This window comes from Hyperolius riggenbachi, chromosome 6 (assembly GCF_040937935.1).
Source record: "Hyperolius riggenbachi isolate aHypRig1 chromosome 6, aHypRig1.pri, whole genome shotgun sequence".
Classification (NCBI taxonomy): Eukaryota; Metazoa; Chordata; class Amphibia; order Anura; family Hyperoliidae; genus Hyperolius; species Hyperolius riggenbachi.
The window spans coordinates 333,657,828-333,678,439 of record NC_090651.1 but is presented as its reverse complement, the minus strand read 5'-3'; the positions used below and the strand labels follow the sequence as shown (position 1 = coordinate 333,678,439).

General features: G+C 47.5%; 1 protein-coding gene across 6 annotated transcripts in view; it reads right to left on the bottom strand.

Moving 5' to 3' along the window:
* Positions 1-20,612, bottom strand: part of CIC (capicua transcriptional repressor) — a 276,377-nt gene that overhangs the window by 31,677 nt on the left and 224,088 nt on the right. For 5 of the 6 annotated variants that reach the window (XM_068241499.1, XM_068241497.1, XM_068241500.1 and 2 more), the window contains 6 exons: positions 16,736-16,901; positions 12,370-12,569; positions 6,614-6,842; positions 6,414-6,511; positions 1,937-3,086; positions 1,474-1,685 (listed from right to left, as the gene is read on the bottom strand). In XM_068241499.1, the coding sequence (XP_068097600.1) occupies positions 1,474-1,685; positions 1,937-3,086; positions 6,414-6,511; positions 6,614-6,842; positions 12,370-12,569; positions 16,736-16,901 (2,055 nt within the window). The remainder of the gene's footprint in view (positions 1-1,473; positions 1,686-1,936; positions 3,087-6,413; positions 6,512-6,613; positions 6,843-12,369; positions 12,570-16,735; positions 16,902-20,612) is intronic. The other variant, XM_068241501.1, reaches the window with a different exon arrangement.

Below are 20,612 nucleotides of genomic sequence, written 5' to 3'. Positions count from 1 at the left end.
AGGTCTTGTATTAAACATTTACCATTAAAAATGTAATTACGTTGAATGTAAAAATCAATAAATCAGTTTTTTACATATTTAGTAAATGTCTAATTCTGTCTTCACATCAGCTTCATGTTACGACTTAAAGGGGAACTGAAGTAAAAGGTATACGGAGGCTGCCATATTTATTTCCTTTTAATCAATACCAGTTGCCTGGCAGTCCTGCTGGTCTATTTCTCTGCAGTAGTATCCGAATAACACCAGAAACAAGCATGCAGCTAGTCATGTCAGATCTGACTTCAAAGTCAGAAACACCTGATCTGCTGCATGCTTGTTCGGGGGCTACAGCTAATAGCATTAGAGGCAGAGAATCAGCAGGGCTGCCGGGCAACTGGTATTGCTTAAAAGGAAATAAACAGGACAGTCTCCATATACCTCTCTCTCTTCAGCTTAAAGCGGAACTGGAATAATAATAAAAAACAGTGTTTCACTTACCTGGGGCTTCTGCCAGCCCCTTGTAGCCTTCCTGTCCTCCGCCGGTCCTCCACTATTCAGCCGCCAGCAGTTTTTGGTCCAGTGGACTGGGCAACTGCGCCTGTGCACCCCGGGCCACACGTATCTTTCTCCGCAAAAGCGTCCTGTGCATTAGTAAAATACGTGTGGCTCGGGGCGCACAAGTGGAGTACGATAAAAGTGAAAGCGGCTGGAGAACGGAGGATCGGCATGGGACAGGAAGGCTGCATGGGGTTGGCAGAAGCTCCAGGTAAGTGAAACACTTTTTTTTTTTTTTTATTACTATTTAAGGTTTGCTTTAATGTGTTTTTGCTGAAAATGTAAATGTCATCTAAAACGATCACAAATTATTGTATGCCTAGATTAAAATCTATTGTGTGGAAGTGGGTTCATGACAACTCCTCCATTTACTGCTTCTCTAGCCTGACCAATCAGCAGGCTGTGTCGCTAACAGAGGATAAAGAGGAGTAATGTGAGCTCACATGGCTGGTTACACTGGCTGTGCTGTCTGAATCACACAATTTTTAGTGAACACTTCTCTTTTTTATGTCCTCTGCCATCTTCACCAGGGAGACCCTCAGGTGCCACAGTTTGAATTGCGGAGGCCGGAAGTAGGCAACACCACCACAGGTGCTTCAAGCTGCGGCACCTGCGGGTCTCCCTGGCGAAGATAGCGCAGCGTAAGTGATGACGATCAACTCCCCACAGCCCACTCTATTATTGTATTAAGAGGTGGTTCTTTTTGATAGATCTGGAGGAGAGCTGAAACGTGTGTGCATTTTGGGTTTGTAAATAGCTGTGCAGCACAGAACTATGCCACATGGGGCGCTGGAGGGAGAGAATGGTGCTGCAGATAAACCATTGTTAAAAGAAGGAAGAAAACCTCTTGGTTCCGGGGTACTTAAAGGATGATACTTAGGGGAAACCAATACACAAAAGGAGGGGGAAGAAGTCCAGAATAAAGGGTAAAATGCTCACCTTGTTTGCAGGTTGTGCACCATTCTGAACAGGGAAGGGGGAGGTAACAAGCGGCAGCTGTGTTGTGGTTGGTCCGGCCCGCACAGTCACATGGGGTGTGGTCACTGGAACAAGCATCTTGCCTTGAAGTTGGGTACTGGGAGATAAAATACCTGGTCCAGACAGCAACTGAGCACAACTCCCAGGTGAGGGGGCAGGAGACACTGACTGAGCTGTGAGAAGAGGGAAACCAAATAAAGGAGTATAAAAAAAAAAAAAAAAAAAAAAAAAAACCACAACAACAGAGGAATAAAAAGTTCAGAGGACGATGAAACGAGGAGGGTGAGGCAATAACAGCAGGACGGATGAAATAGACACATGGTGAACAGAGAAGATGAAATGGGAAGGTGTTGGGACTGTAAAGGGAGAGGAAGGAAGGGAAATACAAAGAAAGATTAAAAAAAAAATGCATGCAGATCCTTACCTTTGCCAGCCGCTGACACAATGCCCAAGGATGGGCTGGCAGCAGGGCTAGGCTGAACTATTGGAACGGCTTGAGGTGCGGCAATCACTTTAGCATTGGCAGAAGGAAGGGTGAAATGGATGCCACCAGGCAGCTGCTGTGGTATGGTGGGCAGGATGTACTGCACTTGTGTGATATTTCCCCGCTTGTTTGAAGCCGTGGGAAGCAGTTGCTGTGGCTGCAGGATACTCAGGGGTACCGCTCCATTGGGACTCCCTGCAGGACTTTGGGTAATAAACTGCAGTGCAGTAACAGGTGCTGCTCCGTTTCCAGAAGTGGGTGCAGGCTGTCCATAGCTGGGCGCCCCCACCAGCAAATTGGTCACGAGCCCGCCAGCGGGTTTGCCCTGTGGGTGGGGTGAAGCTGGAGAGGTCAACTGCTGAATAGGCTTCCTGTCGTGGGCATAGACAACCCCGATGCCCACTGGAGAACCGGGGACACGGCCGTCATAGAGCTCACTGTTACTGCTGCTCCTGCTAACAGGCACTGGCTTGCTTGCAATAGGAACAGGTGTGCTGCTAACAGGTTTCACTACATTCGTAACCACAGTGGATGCTGTCTTGAAGCCTGATGGGAAAACTCCGAGTCCTTGAGGTCCAGACACAAGTACTGTCCCCACAGCTGGGACAGGAGGACGACTGTCAGGAGTTCCTCTTGGGTAATCATAGGGCCTGGCTATAGGGGAATACACAGTGCTGGATGAATATGGGGACGGCAGGCTGGGCAGGACAAGGGTTTGGGATGCAGTGGAGGCAATGACAGATGGAAGAGAGTATTGACTGGTGGGGATAATCCCTTCCCCTGTTACCCTCTGTGCTCCACCCTCTACACTACGCTTCCTCTTGTAGCTGGCGGCAGGGTCCACCATGGTGAAACGAACCTCTGATGGTCTTTTGGCTTGATGCTGGGTGGGGGCACGAGGAGGGGGAGGCTTGGCAGGAGGAAGTGGAGGGTACCCCCGGGGGAAGGAAGCTTGTGGGTGATCGCTGGGCTTGGGTGACTGAGTCACATTCACAGGTCTATCTAATTTAAAGTCTTCAGAGGAAAGCGGGAAGCTTCCAGAGTGTGAAGAGGAACGGATGACTGGTGAAAATACTCCTTGAGCGGCTCCCTAGAGAGAGGATAAAAACAAATACATAATGTATACAGTCCCATGAGATACAAAATGTAACAGGTAAAGGTGGAAGTAAGTGGAATCTCAGGCGCACAAACCACACGGACAGAATGGATTTAATTCTGCAGACACATGTGGGTCGTTCAGTAGAAGGAAGCAATTCCCAGGTCCTCCTCAAGCCCACCGATCCAGCGTTGGGTCCATGTAAGCATATTCAACAGGGGCTCATCTTACATGCTCTCGTTGTGGTGCTTCCATCCCTGTATGAGCGTGACTGTACTGAGCATGTGCAAATACCGTCCACACATGCCCAGTAGCACAAAGCTGTTCATGCACAGCTTTTCCACCGTGCACCAGCAGCTTCATTCAACTGGGAATTAGCAGATTGTACTAGTGCATGTGCAGAATAGTCATCTCATACATGGACAGGAGTGCTGCCAAGAAGAGTAAGAGGAACCCGGGCAGCAATGGTGGGTTCAGATAAGCTTTGGATTATCCAACCAAAAGCTTCTCACTACTTAGAGATCTAACTTACAATTATTTTCTCCTCACTGGTTTGCCTTAAAGCAGACCTGGACTCAGAACTTCCTTTCTGCTCTAAAAGATAGACCCTAAAATCCAGAAATAATCATACCGCCAGGGGGGTTAAAGGGAACCTGGAGTGAGAGTGATTTGGAAGAGAACAAATTTATTTAACTTAAAGTGGACCCAAATTAAAAATACAAGATTTCAGAAATAAAATCTATTTTCTAAATTATGATAATAAATAGCAGTCTTTTTTCAGCTGCATGATGACAAATATAAAATATTTTACATTTATTGGAGAAACCCCTCCCTTCCTTTCATATTGCTGGGACAGAATCCGGCAGACTGGTGGAGTAGGTGGTGTCCAGCAAAGGAGGAATTGCTAATGGCTGCCACCTGTATAACCCAAGTTATGAAAAGAGAAGGGTGAAAAGCATGCACTGAAATGCTCATAGGCTTGAAGGAGTGTTTATTTATATTTGTATGTGTCAGAGTGGTGCAACTAAATATTTTGAATAAAAAAAAAAGTTTGGTTTGGGTCTGCTTTAACATTATTTGGCTTGCTGTTGCTGATCCTCTGCCTCTAATACATTTAGCCATAGACCCTGAACAAACATGCAGATCAGGTGCTCTGACTGGATTAGCTGCATGCTCGTTTTAGGTGTGCGATTCAGGACAGCCAGGTGACTGGTATGGTTTGAAAGGAAATAGCTATGGCAGCCTACATAACCCTCTCTGTTCAGGTATACTTTAAGGTCAGCACCACCTGCAATAATCTAGTGAGCAGTAGTGAATTCCTGACACCCATCTAGCAGTTTCAGTTAGGAACAGTGAAATGTGTGTTTTGCAATGCACAAAGAGTCATAAAAGAAAATGTAAATAGTGTTTGCCATAAATCCTTGCACTGAGAGCCGCACTGAGAAAACGGCTTTTTTTCTTCTCAGCAAAAGCGGAATTTCACTTACAATGAAAAACATATTCCAGCTGCAGAACTGAAACAGAATAATCTAATTGGTTTACAAAACCAGCCCTTTTTGTAAATAACTCAGTTAAATCATCTAATTAAACGCCATAGGAACGTCAACGTGGCAAAGCACGCATTCTACCCACCGATAGCATGATTTTACAACGGAGGTTACATTTCAGGGATATCAGACTAAATTGAAGGAAAATTAAATTTCTCCTAAAAAAAAATTATAATAATTTGCCGTTTAGAAATTTAAATCCCACCTTCACCAGAAAAATGTAAATATGTTTACAGGAACAGAGACAACAGTGATAACTGCTCTAGCAGACTGGGGAGAAGAGGATGCCCCCCTCAGGTTTTTGCTACTGTCACGTCATTCCCTGGACACAAATGCAAACTCAGGGGGCAGATCTGTGAATGATTTTGCAAAATATGCACACAAAAAAAAACCAAAAAAAAAAAACCTTGCATTACGTGATTTTGTTCATATTTACTAATTATGGATGCTGGAGGCCGGTTTTACAGTTCTTTTTTGCATTGCAGTAGAGATATGACCCTGCGGCAAAGTGTGCCGACAGGGTCATATGCATGGCGCTGCCCCCAGCTCAGTGACGTACTCCCTGCTGGGCAGAAAGTATGTCACTGGGACTCCCATTGGATCTGATAAAAATGTATCTGCTGCACGCTTGTTCAGGGTCTATGGCATATGATCAGCAGGACAGCCTGACAACTGGTATTGTTTAACCACCCTGGCGTTCTATTAAAATCGTCAGGGTGGCGGCGCAGCATTTTAAATTTTTTTTTTAAACATGTAGCTAGCCTAGCGCTAGCTACATGATAGCCGTGCAGCGGCATCCCCCCACCCCTTCCGATCGCCTCCAACGATCAGAGCAAACAGGAAATCCCGTTCAGAACAGGATTTCCTGTTTGGCTTCCCCAGTCACCATGGCGACGATCGGGATGACGTCATGGCGTTGGAGGGAGTCCCGATCCACCTGGCGGTGATTGGCCAGACTGCGCAAGGGGTCTCGGGCGGGGGAGGTAACGCGGCGGGTAGCGGCGCATCGATTACAACAAAGTGCTAGCTGCGTGTTTTAAAAAGAAAATTGGCCTACCAGGGCCAGAGAAAACCACCGCCGCAGTCATGGACGAGCTGAGCTCGTCCATACCGCTAAGGTGGTTAAGATGAAATAAATATGGCAGCCTCAATATCACTCCTTGGGTTCACTTTTAAGACAGTCAGTGTTGAAAGTATTAGAGGCAGAGGCTCAGCAGGATAGTCAGGAAATAAATATGGCAGCCTTCATATTCCTCTGGCTTCAGTTGTCCTTTAAGCTCTGTACCCATACTAGACCATGGAAACAAACTAAAAACAACGTGTTGGATGAAAATCATTTAAAAAAGAAAAACAAAGAAAAAACAACAGGTGCCCCAACAATAGTAAAAACAGTGATTATCATTAATGTAGAATGATTCTTCCTAACGGATTGGGCAATAATCTGTGTCAATAGCTGAATTCAAATAAGTGCCAACGTCATTCATTTGATATTAATCGTCGGGGACCGCGCATTTCCAGAAGACCACGGTCTAGCGTAAGCATGGGCAAACTTGGCCCTCCAGCTGTTAAGGAACTACAAGTCCCACAATGCGTTGCAAGAGTCTGACAGCCACAGTCATGACTCATAAAGGCAAATGCATTGTGGGACTTGTAGTTCCGTAACAGCTGGAGGGCAGAGTTTGCCCATGCCTGGTTCTAGCGTGTGCATGGAGGTTAACACAATGAGAGGATTGGTACAATTGAATGTAGAATCTTTACAAACTATGCTGCTTACCTTGCCTTCCCCCTCATCTCCAGACGCTCCTTCACTGTCGCTGTCTGTCACCCGCTCCTTACACTTCAGGTCTATATCTGCACAGCCATAGCCATCATCTGCAGCAGATAACCAAAGATATTAAAACAACCAGAAAAGAAAAATTGTCTATATCCTGTCAGTTAACTACCGTTTCACCAAATCTGGGAGATCTCACTCACCGATGACATCATCATCCCCTTCCTCCTCACAGATGACCATCCTCTCTTCGTCGCTGGTCATGTCTTCGCTGGCAGTACGATGTGGGCGGTAGGGCCCAGGAAGAGGCGGGCAGGCGCGGGAGGTGGGGCAAGCAACACTCTCGCCGTGTGAAGGAATTGGAAAAGCTGAAGGTTCCGGACCACCAAATGCTGCCTTCTGATTGGGATATGGAGAACGACTTGAGCACATCTATGGGCAATCACCACAGTCACACCATGCCACTAATATGGATGATCTTTCTACCATCTATAAAAGGGTAGCTCCACTAACACTTCTGGAAATGAGGGATGGAGTGACTAATTTGTCTATTATAAGGCCTTGTTCACACCATAAATCACCACCGCTGACGCCAGCGTTTTGTGATTTTGTGCGCTTTTTTTTTAGCACCTCTTGGCGCTTACGTGCGTGTCAGCTTTTTTGTGCATTGCTTTTCTAAGCGTTTTTGCAGAGCGATTTATTTTTTCACTTCCTGACGTCAGTGGGGCACCAGCATAGTCAGGCACCACACAGAAGCATGGCATCTTAGATGGGAACATACCTCTATATCCCATTTGTGTCGCCCCCCCCCCAAATCTGCATCGAATATACTTTAAGAAAACACAGGGTCCTCATCTCTACAGGAGAAAAAATAGTACTGTATAATAATTTCACTACTGAGCAGGGAGCAATGTGTTACCCATTTAAAAGCTAAGTCTAGGCAGAAAAATAATTAAAATATGAAATGTGTGCATGCTTTACAAGCATGGGTCGGAATGAAATGTACTATTTTATGAGAACTTGTTTTATCACACAATGGAAGCTTTCACAAAAACAAAGTTATTTAAAGTGACGGATGTACTGTTTACAGTATTAGCTCGAGTCTGAGTTGCGAATGTTGCCTGCCTGTCCTCCTTTTGAAGCACAGGGGTATGGAAGCTGACATTTATTTTTGAACAATACCAGTTGCCTGGCAGTCCTGGTCTTCCGGGCATCTGTGTTATTTAAGGCTACTTTCCCACCAAAACGTTGCGTTTTAGAGGACGTTATGGTCGCATAACAAGCCCCTAACGCAACGCATGGTGGTGTTGAAGTTGGACGTCAGATTGAGCTGCGTTATGCAGCTCTCAAAGCAGCTGCTCCAGGTTAGTGATAGGAAGTCCGGATCTTTTTAAAGGGAACCTGTACTGAGTAAAAATATTTAAAATATACACATGAGGTAACTTCAAATGAACATTACATAGTTACCTTGCCATCAGTTCCTCTCAGAAGCTCACCATTTTCTTCTGACAATGATCCCTTCCAGTTCTGACAACATTTTGTCAGAACTGAAGTATATCAGTTGCTGTCGGTTATTTATCAGTTGCTGTCAGTTACAGCTGAGAGGACGACTGATGTGCCAAGTAATGTCTGTTTCCCTATGGCTCAAGTGGGCAATGTTACAGTTTAACAGCGTGCTGACCAGAAAGCTGTTATGGGGTAAAGGCCATTTTCAAAATGGAGGAAGGAGAATTTCCTTGTTCACAGTGGACAAACAGCATGCGGGAAAGGAGAAAGATCGAGGAGTTGACTACACAGGAAGTAAGTATGACTTGTGTATGTTTATTTTGACTTTTAATTTTCAGTTCAGGTTTTCTTTAAGGATTCGGATCATTTGAATCGGATCATTGAAAATATCCGGATCTCTGAACCGAATCATTTGAATCATTTTATTAGGGAAGCAGACTGGGGGTGAAATGATTAGCAGGACAGGACTTTCCCTGCACTGTACATTCCGTATGTTCCGGTTTCTTCCAGACAGACATCCACTGTGAACCGAATCTTTCATTGTGATGATCCGGATGATTCGACTTACAAAAAAAGATCCAGATGAAATTAACCATTCGTTCATGATCCGGACAACACTACAGTCCCACCATGAGTCTCTGCAGTGCAGTGAATATTAATTAGCCATGTGGCTGGCTGCTGAGGAGGAGGAGAGGAGACCTCCTCCTCCAGCATTACTGAGCATGTGCAAACAGTCTAAAGTGGCTTACCCCAGTATAACGTACAGCATGCAGCACTTTGTTTAAACGTGCTGCGTTACAATGTAACCCAACGTATGCACTGTGAACAAGCACATTGTTTTACAGTGCAGTGAGTTAGGCTGCATTACTGGCTGCTGTAATGTGGGACTTTACCGTCCCACTGTGAAACCAGCCTAAACCATGCAACCGAAACAAGTATGCAGCGAATTCAGTCCGAAACACCTGATCTGCATGCTTGTTCAGGGTCTACAGTTAAAGGATAGCAGATGAGAAAGCACCTGGTAAAAACTTGATCTGTACTGGGTAGGGGGGCATAATCAAATACTCACTGCACCTCACGTTCCCCTCTGTCCCCTGCCGCTCTTCTCTGGTCAGTCCCGTTGTCCTGGGCGACTTCAGCGACTCCAAACCCGGACATTTTGTGCAATATGTCCGTTCTGCTTCCCTGTGGCCGTGCTAAGTGACGTCACAGGACAAAAGCGCGCTCTTTCCCCCTGCGTCTCCAATCAGTGCTCACACCTGGACTCAGGAGCAAGAGCGCTCCTGTCCTGTGAGGTCACTACGCGGCCACAGGTGAGCAGAACGGACATACTGCACATGCGTTGACACAAAATAATCAGAGTCTCCAGTGATTTCCTGCAACAACTTGTGGGCTCCTTCCACTGTCTGTGCACACAAGCCAATGTGCCACGTAACTCAATGCAGGGAAGCAGGAAAGCCGCTAGGAGCCTGCGAGGTGATGCAGGACATCGCTGGAAGATTGGTGAGTGTTCTGCCTGCACGGGGGGGGGGGGGGGGGGGGATTTGTGCTTTTTTTGGGCAAGCACAAGTATCCTGCATCAGCCGATCCCTGCGGGTGCCAGATACTGGAGACTGCAGTAGTATGACAGACAGAGAATAAGCAGGACAGCCAGGCAATCGGCATTGTTTAAAAGGAAATAAATAGGTCAGCCTCCACATTCCTCTCACTTCAGGTCCACTTTAAAGGACGACTGGAGTGAGAAGAATATGGAAAATATTTATTTCCTTTTAAACAATACTAGTTGCCTGGCAGCCCGGATGATCTATTTGACTGCAGTAACGTCTGAATCACACACCTGAAACAAGCATGCAGCTAATCTTGTCAGATCTGTAACACCTGATCTGCTGTATGCTTGTTCAGGGTCTATGGCTAATAGTATTAGAGGCAGAGGGTCAGCAGGATTGGTAGGCAACTGGTATTGCTTAAAGGGAAATATATATGGCAGCCTCCTTATCCCTCTGACTTCAGTTGTCCTTTAACCACCCTGGCGGTATTGACGAGCTCAGCTCGTCCAGGAAAAACTTGCTGAAAGCGGTATTGACGAGCTGAGCTCGTCAATACCGCCAGGGAGATTTCTTGTTTCTCTTCCCCGCCGGCTGCACTTTTCCCTCATCAGAGGGATTCCCCAGGATGGCTGGATGCCTGCCAGCACGCTGTGGGTAGCGATCTGTGCTACCCACAGCATACAGAACTAGCATCCAGCCACCCTGGGAATCCCTGTGCAGCCGGCGGGGCAGAGAATGTGTGGGGCTGTGCAGGGATTCCCCTTCTTTGCCGGCGGGTGGCTGGTGCGGGGATCCTCTCTGTGCGGGGGGCCGGGGATCCCCGTACTGTGCATGCGGGGTGACCCTTTTGTGTGTGCGGGGGGGGGGCGGGTATCCCCTTCTATGGGGCTGGTCTTGGCCGGTCGGGGACACCCCCTTCTGTGGTGGGGGGAAGGTGGGTGTCCCCATCTATGTGGGCTGTGGGTGGCCTCTCCCTCCTCTTCCCCATCCCTCCCTCTCTGTCCCCCGTGTCCCCCCCCCCCCCCCGATCCCGTGTCTCCCCCCTGTAAGAAGCCCTGATCTACTCACCTGAGGGCTTTCTCCTGCGGCGGCCACGATGGACACCCTCCTCCTCCATCGCCGAAGTCCCGGTCTGTGTAATTACAGTACGCGGCTTGGTGACGTCACCAAGCCGCGTACTGTAATTACAGAGAACACGAGACTTCGCGATGGAGGAGGAGGGTGTCCATCGTGGCCGCCGCAGGAGAAAGCCCTCAGGTGAGTAGATCAGGGCTTCTTACAGGGGGGAGACACGGGATCGGGGGGGGGGGGGGGGGGACACGGGGGACAGAGAGGGAGGGATGGGGAAGAGGAGGGAGAGGCCACCCACAGCCCACATAGATGGGGACACCCACCTTCCCCCCACCACAGAAGGGGGTGTCCCCGACCGGCCAAGACCAGCCCCATAGAAGGGGATACCCGCCCCCCCGCACACACAAAAGGGTCACCCCGCATGCACAGTACGGGGATCCCCGGCCCCCCGCACAGAGAGGATCCCCGCACCAGCCACCCGCCGGCAAAGAAGGGGAATCCCTGCACAGCCCCACACATTCTCTGCCCCGCCGGCTGCACAGGGATTCCCAGGGTGGCTGGATGCTAGTTCTGTATGCTGTGTGTAGTGGGGGGGACACAGGATCAGGGGTGAGACGGGGGGCATGGAGGACAGAGAGGGAGGGATGGGGGAAGAGGAGGGAGAGGCCACCCACAGCCCGCATAGATGGGGACCCCCACCTCCCACCCACCACAGAAGGGGGTGTCCCCGACCCACCACGACTAGCCCCCATAGAAGGATGATACCTGCCCCCCCCCCAATGCACACACAGAAGGGCCACCCACACGCACAGTATGGGGATTCCCCCCCCCCCCCCACAGAGGGGATCCCCGCCGGCCACTACCAGCCAGCACAGAAGGGGAGCCCCCCCCCCACAGAAGGGACACCCGGCCACAGTTAGGGGGCATCGGGGGCAATGGGGTTGGGGGGGCAGAGGCACCCGCAAACCTAGCTCCCTATACATATGACTCCCTAGACCTGGCTGCACATCTGTCTCCTATACACCTGGCTGCACATCTGTCTCCTATACACCAGCAAACATCTTGCTCCCTATATACCTGGCAAAACATCTAGCTAACTACACCTGGCTGCACATCTGGCTAATACATCTGGCTATACATCTGGGTCTTATACTCACCATTGGCATGCTGATCCCTCGCCGCGTACCTCTGATAGCTTCTCCAGTGCCTTCTTCCATGTCCCTTGGCGGATTTTGCTTCTCCCTTGGCGATCACATGTCCCCCGTCGATCGGCGTTGATGGCACCAATGTCACACAGCATCATCAAAATCTCGCAGCAAACACTTTTTTTTATTGAATTCAATACAATAACCTGTATTGAATTCAATATAAAAAAAATGATTGCAAAAAAAATTGGTTGAAAATTATTGGAAATTAATTGAACCACTTTTTGCACGGAAATCCTGGGGAAATAGAACGCCAGGGTGGCTACGTTGCTTGCATTGGCCACCCTCTAATTATGTGCATTGATAAGATAATACTGTACTTTAAGCTTTGTGAAAAAATGTAATGCAGCTTGTATGAAGCTTGGAATCCGGCCAATCTAGATAATCAGGAAGTGCATTTGTCTGGGCCAAATCTAATCTGCATACAATTTGCATGCAAACTGGAAATATTAGCATCTCATTAACCATGTCTATCCGTGTGACATGGATGACAGGGTTAGTGAACAACAAGGGAGGAAGGGGAGGTGTGGACACAATTTACAACTCAGGCCTGAGCGTCCCTCCACAAGCAGCTGAAGACAGGATGACGAACATGGAACTCTAGTTTGATGTGTGAGGGTTTATATTTACCTGTTTGAGTTCATGTAAAGCCTGGCTGTCGTCTCTGTGCTCAATGCTTTGCACAGCACTATGGGAGAAGGCCCGAGGCCTGGGGAGCTGGGAAGAGGCGCTGGAGCTGGGTGCGAGGCGTTCCCCAGAAACCAGACTGGAGGCGGTGGCTCCATGCTTTGACTCCAGGAGCAGTCCAGAAGCAGCCATGTCTGCGGAGCCTGCATGAGAGCACAAGAAGAATATGGATCTACTAAACAAACTGAAGATAGAAAGGCAACAGCAAGTGGATAAAACCATAACACCAGTCAAAACTATTTTTTGAAACCTACATATATTTCTCTGCCCCATTTTTTCTAACCTCCACATAGAAACCAAGGCGGCAACTCCCCTCGCAATTCTACTCAGGCCTCCAAATTGCTAGTCACACCACCATTTGGGGGCTTCCATACAGGTCATTTCCTTTTGGAGGGTTACTACATCACAGAAACCTAATCTCCTGCTGTCATTTCTAAGGGTTTGCACCCTTATCATCTCCTCCCTTTGCACCCGATTTGTGCATAAAGGATACAGACATTTACCGTATTTTTCGGACCATAAGACGCACTTTTTCTCCCCCAAAAGTGGGGTGAAAAAGTCCCTGCGTCTTATGGTCCGACGAATCATGCGTGGAATCCAGACGAATCATGCGGGTTGCAGGTGGTGGGATTCGCCGGGCATCGTGCTGGACCTGGCTAGGTGGCTTGTTCTGCTGTGAGGTGCCGCTCTTACCGATGCGCCAAGCACAGAGGAGCTGCTGAATCCCGTGCTGTTCTGCCGCTGCCCACTTCCGTAACCTCCCAATCATGAATAGAGATGTTACACTGGTGTAGTAGAAGGCAGTGGCTGGTACAGGAGGTGCTGTTCTTCCTCTTGCATCTGACTTGCACAGCCACAGAGGAAGCTGCTGAGCCTGGGCTGTAGTGCCGCTGCCCCCTCCCACGCACAGACAGTGCTATTCCACATCATCACTGCTCCTCCTTGCCGCTCGCCAGGGCTGTGCTGCCGCTGTACCCTGGAGTCAAGCTGAACGCGTCATCACTGCTGGTGTCCCGAGCTGCCTCTTCACACTGTCCTCCTTGCCGCTCGCCAGGGTCGTGCTGCCGTTGTACCCCGGAGTCAAGCTGACCGCGTCATCACTGCTGGTGCCCCGAGCCGTCAGGAGATGTGCTCAGCCTCTTCACACTGTCCTCCTTGCCCTCGCCAGGGCCGTGCTGCCGCTCTACCCCCGAGTCAAGCTGGACCACGTCATCACTTGATTAGATGGTGACCGCCAGCTCTGCACTGGCATCGTTGTCAATCAGTCTGACTGAGAGGAAGTGGTTACCTCCATCAGTGCTCAAGATCACTGCAGGGGCCGATGAAGAGTAAGATGAATCTACTGTGCATAGTGTGACTGGGGTGTTGGGCAGGGGATTACTGTAACTGAGGTGGGGGGGGAGGGTTACTGTAATTGGGTTGGGAGGCATGGGATTGCTGTAGCTGGGGGGTGTTGTTGTAACTGGGGTGTATTGTTGTTTGTAACTGGGGTGGGGGGTAGAGGATTACTTTAACTAGGGAAGTCTTACTGTAACTGAGGGTGGTATTGTAACACTGGGGATTACTGTAACTGGGGGAGGTATTACTGTAGCTGGGGTGGAAAGCAGAGAATTACTTTAACTGGTGGGGTATTACAGTAATGGAGAGGGATTTCTGTTACTAGTGGGGCAATAGGGATATTACAGTAAATGGGGTGGGGCAGGAGACTACTGTAACTGGGAAATATTACTGTAATTGTGGGGTATTACTATACCTGAGAAGGGTATTACTGTAAGTGTGTGTGTGTGTGTGTGTGTGTGTGTGTGTGTGTGTGTGTGTGTGTGTGTGTGTGTGTGTGTGTGTGTGTGTGTGTGTGTGTGTGTGTGTGTGTGTGTGTGTGTGTGTGTGTGTGTGTGTGTGTGTGTGTGTGTGTGTGTGTGTGTGTGTGTGTGTGGGGGGGGGGGGGGGGGGGGGGGGGGGGGCGAAAAATATGGTACCTCCCCCCTTCAAGTCTGTTGTTCAGCTCTCAGTATGCAGTGTGACAAGACAGAGGAGGGGGAGGGTTGTAAAAACAGCACCAGAGATTTTGGCCATAATAGGAGTTATGGCTAGCGGCACTCAGTAAGTAATTTGGGCACAAATTACTATAAAAACACATAAAAAAATCATTCGGTTGCCAGTAATAGCTGGAAGCTGAATTACATTGTTCCCTGCTATCCATGCCAACCTGAAGGGGTAATAGCAATTAACCACGCCAGGACTTGTAAAGGAGCAGGGTGAGCCATTTTTCGGCTTTACCCTGCGGCTAAATCTCCCAACGGCTTAATTTTCTATGTATGCAAGGAGGGAAGGTGTCGAGGCAATGTTTAATTGGCACAGGAGTTTCTGGGATATGCCAGCATTGGTACCAGAAGACCAAGCTTTATTGCGACTGTCTTCAAAAAAATGCAGCAGCAGAGGCCCCCGTGGAACACAGCAGGGATGGTGACCTGCTGTAGCAGACCAGAATGCTGTGATTTCAGCATCATGGATCTGGCATCTGTCTCTTCCCAAAAACACAGAGGTCCCCATTAATGCTGCTTGTGGGCTCGCTGAGGAGAAAATTCCTGTGCCAGTGACTTGACCGGAAATCAGAGAAAATCTCCCTGAAGGAAATGGAAAATCCCTCCTTTGACAAAAACCACCAGAACATGCCTTCCAGCGACAATCCTAAAACTCTAGAATTCCCCTCAATTTCTATATATTGGGGCCAAAAAGAATGTAAATATTGCATTACTAAACAAAATCCCATCTTAAAAACACTTTATTCACGAATGCAAGTTTCTTTCAGGCCAGAAACTCAAAAACAAGAACCGTGGAACCGGTGTGAAAAACAGGGAACTAGAATTTTATGTAGATCATGAGTTTCCTTTAATTGGAGGATCATACCAAGAACTCATTTAAAGGGAAATTCCACTTGAGAAAAAGTGTTTTTGAAGTCCAAATAAAACGGATGAGATAATCAATTGTATTTTCCTACTCCTAAATTGACTTTTTATTATCCAACAGTTTACTGTTCTGTTTAAAAAAAAAATAATTAAAAATTAAAGTAGATGTTTTTTCTTAGCTCAATGCCAAAGTCTGTCCTGTGTCTGAGAAAGCTAAAATATATGAACTATTAACCTTTTTCATCTATCCCCAGTTCTCAGAAACCCAGTTCTCTGCCAGGAAAATGCCTTATGGCTGTAATTCCTTATCAGTGAGGGACACTATAGTCCGACTGGGTCCCAACTGGATAGAAGCTGTCAATTGCATAGCTGAATATTAACTCTTTCAAGTATAGATGGAAGAAAAGGAACACAGCACATGTATTTGTATGCTTGACAATGTATATACACATGTCTAATCTCATGTACCACTGACCTGGTTTCCCTAACCCCCCGATACTTGTTATATTTTGTTACTGGTGCTGTGTGACTAGCACCAGCCCCCCCCTGTAGCCCCAGTCACCGAATATGTGCGGGGAGGAAGTGGCAGTTCTTCCTCCCCTCTGCCCGTCCATAATTTAGCCCCCTCCACTCCCCTTATTATTCTCTGCACACAGCACGCAGGGGATCTGGGCTGTGTGCGATATTGTGGTATTTGAGGTCGGATATCCTTCAGACCTTAATTAACACAAGGCCACACACAGCGCAGCTCCCCTGTGTGCTATGATTCATATGGGGAACTATAGCAGCGAGGGGTGGGGGCGGGGCTAAGGACAAGGCAGAGGGGAGGAAGGGCTGCCACTTCCTCCCCACACATTTTTTGTCAGAACGGGGCACCTGGAGGTGAGAGGATGGTGTTGTGTGCTAGTTACACAGCACCAGGAGCAAAATATAATAAAAGTATCAGGGATAAGGTGTACTTTAAGGTTCCCACAATGTGTTAAGGTGAAACTGAAGTCAGTTTATTTATAAGCGAGGACAATTAATGACTTACAAAAAAGTAAAGTTAACAATTAAAAATGTATAAAAACAAAAAAAACAAATTGACCGCTTAGGCCCCTCCCTCTTTCTCCCTGCTATATACTGTTACAATAGTTAGAGATGTGTGGGAAAACAGCCATACTTGCGAGCAACCAGTAACACCTTGTGGTAAGCTGGAAAAATATACGCCAACAGTTGCAACTGAGGAACGATGTCATTACATTAATAAAGCTGGGTCTCAAAGCCAATTTAATGAACAATCTTCACATTTTGAAGCCCACATCTTGCCTGTAAGGACAGACAGGTATGAGACTGAAGTGGAATACGCACTAGAGGTTTGGAAATGAATGGGAGAGCAGACCCCCCCTTGTGCAGTGCCTCACCTCCAGTGGCAGCGGTGGTGCCCGTCTCAGACATGCTCCTCTCCCTCATCTCTTTGGGCACTCCCCAAGGCCCCGGCATCACCTGCTTCACATCTGAGCTGGACTTCTTGCGGTCTTTATTGCACCACTTCCAGTCTGGGTGCGCCTTGAAGTGGGCTTCCTTCACCTGGAACGGGAAAAAGACGTTGGTTACCACCTCATACATATTTCAGTGCAGTACAGATGCCTTCAACAGTCAAGCTTGCTTATCCAGATTACAAGCGGGGAAGGGATTCCAACTGGTGGGAGTGCACTTACCTGGTATTACTGTAAGTGCAGGGGCCCTAGTGAAGCTGTAACCTCTGCATTCCACATTACTATGCCACTAGTCTGACACTAAGTATACCATGATTCAACCACATTGGCCACAAAGTTTTCTTCATAGGATGGCAGGGCGGAACTGCAGCCGACCGGTGCCCACGCAGACACTCACCGATGCTCCGGTCCTCCGCCGTGGCTCGCTTTCACTTCGCGCAGTGGTTGTCCACTGCGCCTACGCGGCACATCCTCATTCACGATCCCGCCAGGCGCTTACTGTGCAGGCACAGTAGAGATTTTCTCGTACTGCGTCTACGCGGGGTGCACCTGGCCACGGGACTGCATACAAGGATACACGTGTCCAAGGCACAGTGAAGGTCAACTTAGAAGACAGCTTCCACTATGAGAAAAAAAGTGAGCAGCGGCGGGGAACAGAGGATCAGTATGTCGCGGCGTGGGCACAGGTCGGCTGCAGGGGGCTGGCAGAAGCCCAGGTAAGTGAAACTTTGTTTTTTTTTCTAGGACCTTTCAGTCCCACTTTAAGCTGGATGTCTGGCGTTCAGCTTTAAATGCAGGCACAGAGTTACACAGCCATAACCACAGTATAGATGTGGTCAAATCACACTTTCCGAAAGATCTCCTCCAGTTCTTTCTAGCCAGTGCTGGGTTTAGATAGGTCTTCACAATGTGGCCAGTTATCTACTTCCATTTTTTACCACTGTACTCCCATGAAGAGGTTTTGATTGGACTGTGCAGAGAAGCAGCGCACTGATAAGACATGACTGTGGTCTCTCTTTCCTCTCACAGTCTAGAGGGCAGGACAGCTGGATAGCGTACTGGTTAAGGGTGTTGCCTTTGATGTAGAGTACGAGCCTTTGCCCAGGGTTCGAATTCTGCCTCAAGCCAGTATGTAAAAGGAGTCTTTGATTCAGACACATACTGTATATTGGATGAATCAAAAAAACAAAAAACAACAAAAAAAAACAAACTTAAATGTATTAAATGGTGGATCATTATGTTCGTATAGAGATCAAGGTAAACATCTTAGCACATCCATTGCCTGCTACATGTTAGAGAATCATGTAGTAACAATAGTAACACTGAGTTCCTATTACTTTCCAAAGCCCATCACAGGCACAACTGTGCTGGAATCTCCATCCACACTACAGCACAAGTCACTCCGCAGCAGAACATGGCAATACAGCTCTGCATTGTAAGGTGTCTGAACATACACTAGTAAGAATTCAGGAATATCTCCCTGGTCATGTCCATGAGACACACAAGAGGAACTTTGAACCATGATCAGCCTGCATGTAATCATCTTTACTACTGGCAGACAAGAAAAAATGCCAGACAGTACCAACTGCCATTACCTATAACCACACCCCCTAACAATGCGATTGGCTAAAAGGTTGTTTTTTTTTTTATAGATATACATATGCGCAGAGGGAGATATTGTTTGCTTAGCAGTTGGAAACAGCCATTATTTCCCACAATGCAATGAGGACCTAGGTGCTGACATCACACACTGTGGGAGGGCTTTTACCACAACATCAGCCATACAGAGCCCCCTGATGATCTATTCGAGATCAAGGTAAAGATTTGTCATGGGAAATAGGATATCAGCTTAAGATTGGGATGAAGTTAAATTCTTGGTTACAGTTCCTCGTTAAACTTGGGGCTTACTTACAATTACAAAATAGTTATAGACATACTTGGCATTTACATAACCATTGTGTACATTGGTAAATTCAGCAGCTTTTCTCAATGCATTCAACCCTCATGCTATTATTAATTATAATGGATTTCCAGGTAAAGATAAAAACCTGTAGAGGGGAAAGAGAACACACCATACAAGATACCAGTGGTTCTCATCCATTTCCCAAAAAGAGCATCAAACTCTCTGGGTGCACCACATGTCTCAGTCAATAGATATCAAGCACAAAACAAAGAGAAAAAAAATTAAGTTTTCTTGTCTACACACAAAAATAAGCCAAATGGCTCCCTTCGGTGAAGTTGTAAACTCTTCTGCATCAGTCCTTTCATTTCTACCAGTTTCCTTTCTGTCCTCATTCTCTGCACAAATCTCTATGCATTTTAGGCCTCTTGGGATGGGCTCACTACGTAATCACGAGTCCATAGGGACTTGAAGTCGTAATGAAAACGAGCCTTAATTGCCACATCTGTACAACTGGATGACAAGGAGTTATTTACCCACAATTCCGCCATCCTGCATGCGCTCCAAATAGCTTGCACACGTTCTATTGGACGCGTTGCAGCCTATGCGCACTTCCTCCTTCAAGCCGGAAGGAGGAAGTGCACCGTGATGAGGCTTGCAACGCGTCGATGGATGCGTGCAAGCTATTTGGAGTGCAGGTAGGACGGCGGAATTGTGGGTAAATAACCCCTTATCATCCAACGAAATCTTTGTAACATACAAAAGATTTTTATTTAGCACAGCCAGTGCTAAAAAAAAAAGGTCATTTTGGGGAGGAGGTTAGAAACAATTGTTTATCTCAGCAGTTTATATTCACCTCGGGTTCACTTTAATCAAATGTATTCAATTGATATATTATAAGCTATCTACGACTCCGCTCTGTAAAGCCCTACACTGGCTCCCCATCAGCTTTAAGCTTAATGTACACGATCCGATTCTTTGTACGATTCGTTTAAGATTCTATTTACGATCCGATAAAATCCGGCATGTCCGATCGGGAGTCGATTCGATTAAATTTGCCATCACAAAACAATGGCGAATTGAAACGAATCGAATCCTGATCGGACATGTCGGATTTAATCGAATCGTAAATAGAATCGTAATCGAATCGTTCAAAGAATCATATCGTGTAGATGGGGCTTTAGGATCATTTTCAAAATCCTGTGCTTGGCCTACAAATCAGTACACAAGACCTGCCCGACCTACATCTCTGATCTGGTCCACAGGCACATACCAGCCCGACCCCTCCGATCCTCTAATGACCGGTGCCTAGTCACACCATGCACAATTTCACTAAGGTTGCCCCCACTCTCTGGAACTCGCTCCCACCAGCCATCAGACTCGCCCCCACTCTCTGGAACTCGCTCCCACCAGCCATCAGACTCGCCCCCACCTTTAATACCTTCAAACAAGCACTCAAGACTCACCTTTTCATGTTTGCATACCCCCTATACCAGAACCATAATATGTTCAGTTGGACACGCTCTCAATAGATGCACTTATTGTCTCCATCCCCACCCTTTGGATTGTAAGCCTCTGGCAGGGCCCTCCTCCCTGTTTCCAGCTTGATTATGCAATCTTACTGTCAATCGCCCCTCTTGTGGACTAGAACAGTCTCTATTTTGTCCTATGACACTGGACTGTTATCAAATAATTTGCATAATAATCATAATGTTTAAGCTATCTTCCTAGGCCTTACAGGAAATATTAATGAGCTTCCCTAGTGAAGACTGACTCACAGCAAGAACAGCCAGTGCATAGTCGCCTCTTTCCCAACGCTGACAGATGACACCACAGTCCCCTGCTTCAACCACTGTAATCATTGAAGTGGACCCGAACTTTTGCACAGGACACAAGGAAAAA